The following is a 2,387-nucleotide window of genomic DNA, read 5'->3' as shown; positions in this document are numbered from 1 at the left end:
TTTTAAGCACGGATCGAAATCTTAACCTCTGTTTACGAATTAATTGACGAAATAATTGACTATGGATACCCTCAAATAGTTAGTACAAATCAACTTAAATATTGTGTATATAACGAAACAAAAGTCCTAAGCTCTGAGAACTTTAATAGAAGGAATGAAGTTTTTGGTACAAATCAAATACTTGGATTAACTAGTACTGTATCAGGAGGTTTATCCATACTTCCAATTGGAATCTTTCCTTCTTCTAGTGGCAAACCTACGCAAAATCATGGTAATATTTCAAATAATACAAACAACTTTAGTGGTCCAAAAACTATTTCTAGTAATGCTTCTCAGAGACCAATAAATCCAATGACTACAGTTTCCAATAATTCAGCAGAAAATAAGGTAATGACTTTTCTTGGAAATACAGGTCCATGTGTTGAGAGAAATAATGAGGTTTTTGTGGATATATTTGAGAGAATTAGCTTGGTTTTAAATCATTTGGGTGAAATTTCTCGCTTTAATATTGAAGGAGGAATACTTATGAAAAGTTATTTAATAGGTCAACCTGAACTTACTTTAGGATTTTCTAATAGTATCATTTTAAAAGAGGATGACGAACTCGGTCCTTCAGAATCTAATAATCTTTTCAACTATGCCCCAAGTACTGTAATTGATGATTGTAATTTCCATGAAAGTGTTAATGTGAATGAGTTTTTAAATGATAAAGTACTCACATTAAAGCCTCCAGAAGGTGAAATCATTGTAATGAATTATAGAATCTCAAAAGGCACCCTTAATATACCTTTTAAGTTCACAACTTTGATTGAGGCTTCGGGTAATTCAAAGAAGAATTCATCCAAATTTGACTTTGTTATTAAACTTAAGGTTGATATTCCTGAATCATCCTTTGCTACAAATCTAACTATGCTATGCCCACTACCAGAAAAAACCAATACAGTTTCCTTAGAAACTATTCATCCTCTTATTCCAGTTCAACAAACTTCTCAATATGATGATAAGAACCAGAGGATTATCTGGAAAATCAAGAAGATTCATGGTGGTACAGAGATTATTTTAAAATCAAAGATTTGCCTTTCTTTTGAAACTGATTTAAATTCTATTAGAAAAAAAATTGGTCCTCTCTTCCTCAACTTCGAAATCCCAATGTTTAATCTTTCTAACATACAAGTTAAGTATCTAAAGATTTCAGAGAAATATGGACAGCAAAATAACTATAGATGGGTAAGATATGTTACTCAGTCTAATTCATATATCTATAGGCTATTTTAAATTAAAGCTTATTAACTTTGAAATAAAGTAAATATATTAATTATTACAAGATCTTTTACTTATTTCTTTTGTTTTTCTTCTTAAAACTTGCCTCATATGCTCCTTTAATTGAATCCTTGATCACAGGAATAGATACCTGCCTCTTTTCAGTTTCAAACTCAACTACATCTTTAACCTGATTTGTACTATCAATATTCATATTCATATTAGTTGTGTTTATAATTTCAACATCTCTACTATTTGTCATATTTCCGTCTCCCATAATACTTAGGATTGGTATCTCCTCTCCTGGATAGTATTTACGTCTATTCCCTGGGCCCATATATCCTGCAATACTACTTATAGATTCTGATCTAAAGTCAATAGATGCATTTCTGTTTTTTTGTGGAAAAATAGCATTTTTACTTTCTGGATACAAGAAGGCATTCAATGGGATTTCTTTTTGTACATAGGTACCTTCTCCAATTTCCCTTAGAGCATTAGACTTTTCGGTATTTCTACTTAATTCTAAAGTATTCTTAATCAGTAGCCTTTTGGCTGTACGAAACCTTCTTTTTACCTTACTTCTCAAACCCTTCGCCATATTTACTTGACAGCTTGCTTTTAAACCCGAACAATTTATAGATTATCAGAAACTACTTAAGTTTAAGTCTTTTACATTATCTCCGGAAACCCAAAGGAAACAAGAGAGAATAAAGAACAAAGTCTGCAAAGCTCTATAAGACTAAAATTGAATAATTTTTTTTCCAGACTGAATAAATTTATAATCCTTTAGGGATAATAAAATTTAGTTAGTGAAAAAAATGATTTATTCACCGATTTTCTAAGTTGAATTAATTAACTTGTACGAAAATATAAACTATATATTGTCTTCGATGACATTCTTTCTAGGCGGTCAGGTTGTCCCGCCTTTTTTGTGGCGGTAACTTTGCAATATTAATAATTAAAATGTGGGAAAATGTTTATTGTGAAGAGAGAAAAATAAAATAAGCTTGAAATAATTTAGAAAATTTATAGGGAGGAAAAGAAGAAGAGCAAGTTTCTAAAAAGAGCAGGAGCTATAATGCAAAGTTAAGGAAGTAAGTTGGTACTATATTCTCTATATCTTTGTA

At 30.6% G+C, this 2,387-nt stretch overlaps 2 protein-coding genes across 2 annotated transcripts; one reads left to right on the top strand and one right to left on the bottom strand.

Annotated features, from left to right (window-relative positions):
• Window positions 1-351: 351 nt before the first annotated feature.
• On the top strand, window positions 352-1,275 carry Chro.80114 (clathrin coat assembly like protein). Its single annotated transcript, XM_660083.1, has 1 exon — window positions 352-1,275. The coding sequence occupies one exon, from the start codon at window positions 352-354 to the stop codon at window positions 1,273-1,275; it is 924 nt and encodes a 307-aa protein (XP_665175.1).
• Window positions 1,276-1,330: 55 nt separating this feature from the next.
• Window positions 1,331-1,858, bottom strand: Chro.80113 (hypothetical protein). Its single annotated transcript, XM_660082.1, has 1 exon — window positions 1,331-1,858. The coding sequence occupies one exon, from the start codon at window positions 1,856-1,858 to the stop codon at window positions 1,331-1,333; it is 528 nt and encodes a 175-aa protein (XP_665174.1).
• Window positions 1,859-2,387: the final 529 nt, after the last annotated feature.

Source organism: Cryptosporidium hominis (assembly GCF_000006425.1).
Source record: "Cryptosporidium hominis TU502 chromosome 8 CHRO018037, whole genome shotgun sequence".
Lineage (NCBI taxonomy): Eukaryota > Apicomplexa > Conoidasida > Eucoccidiorida > Cryptosporidiidae > Cryptosporidium > Cryptosporidium hominis.
This window is presented reverse-complemented; position numbering and strand designations above follow the sequence as displayed.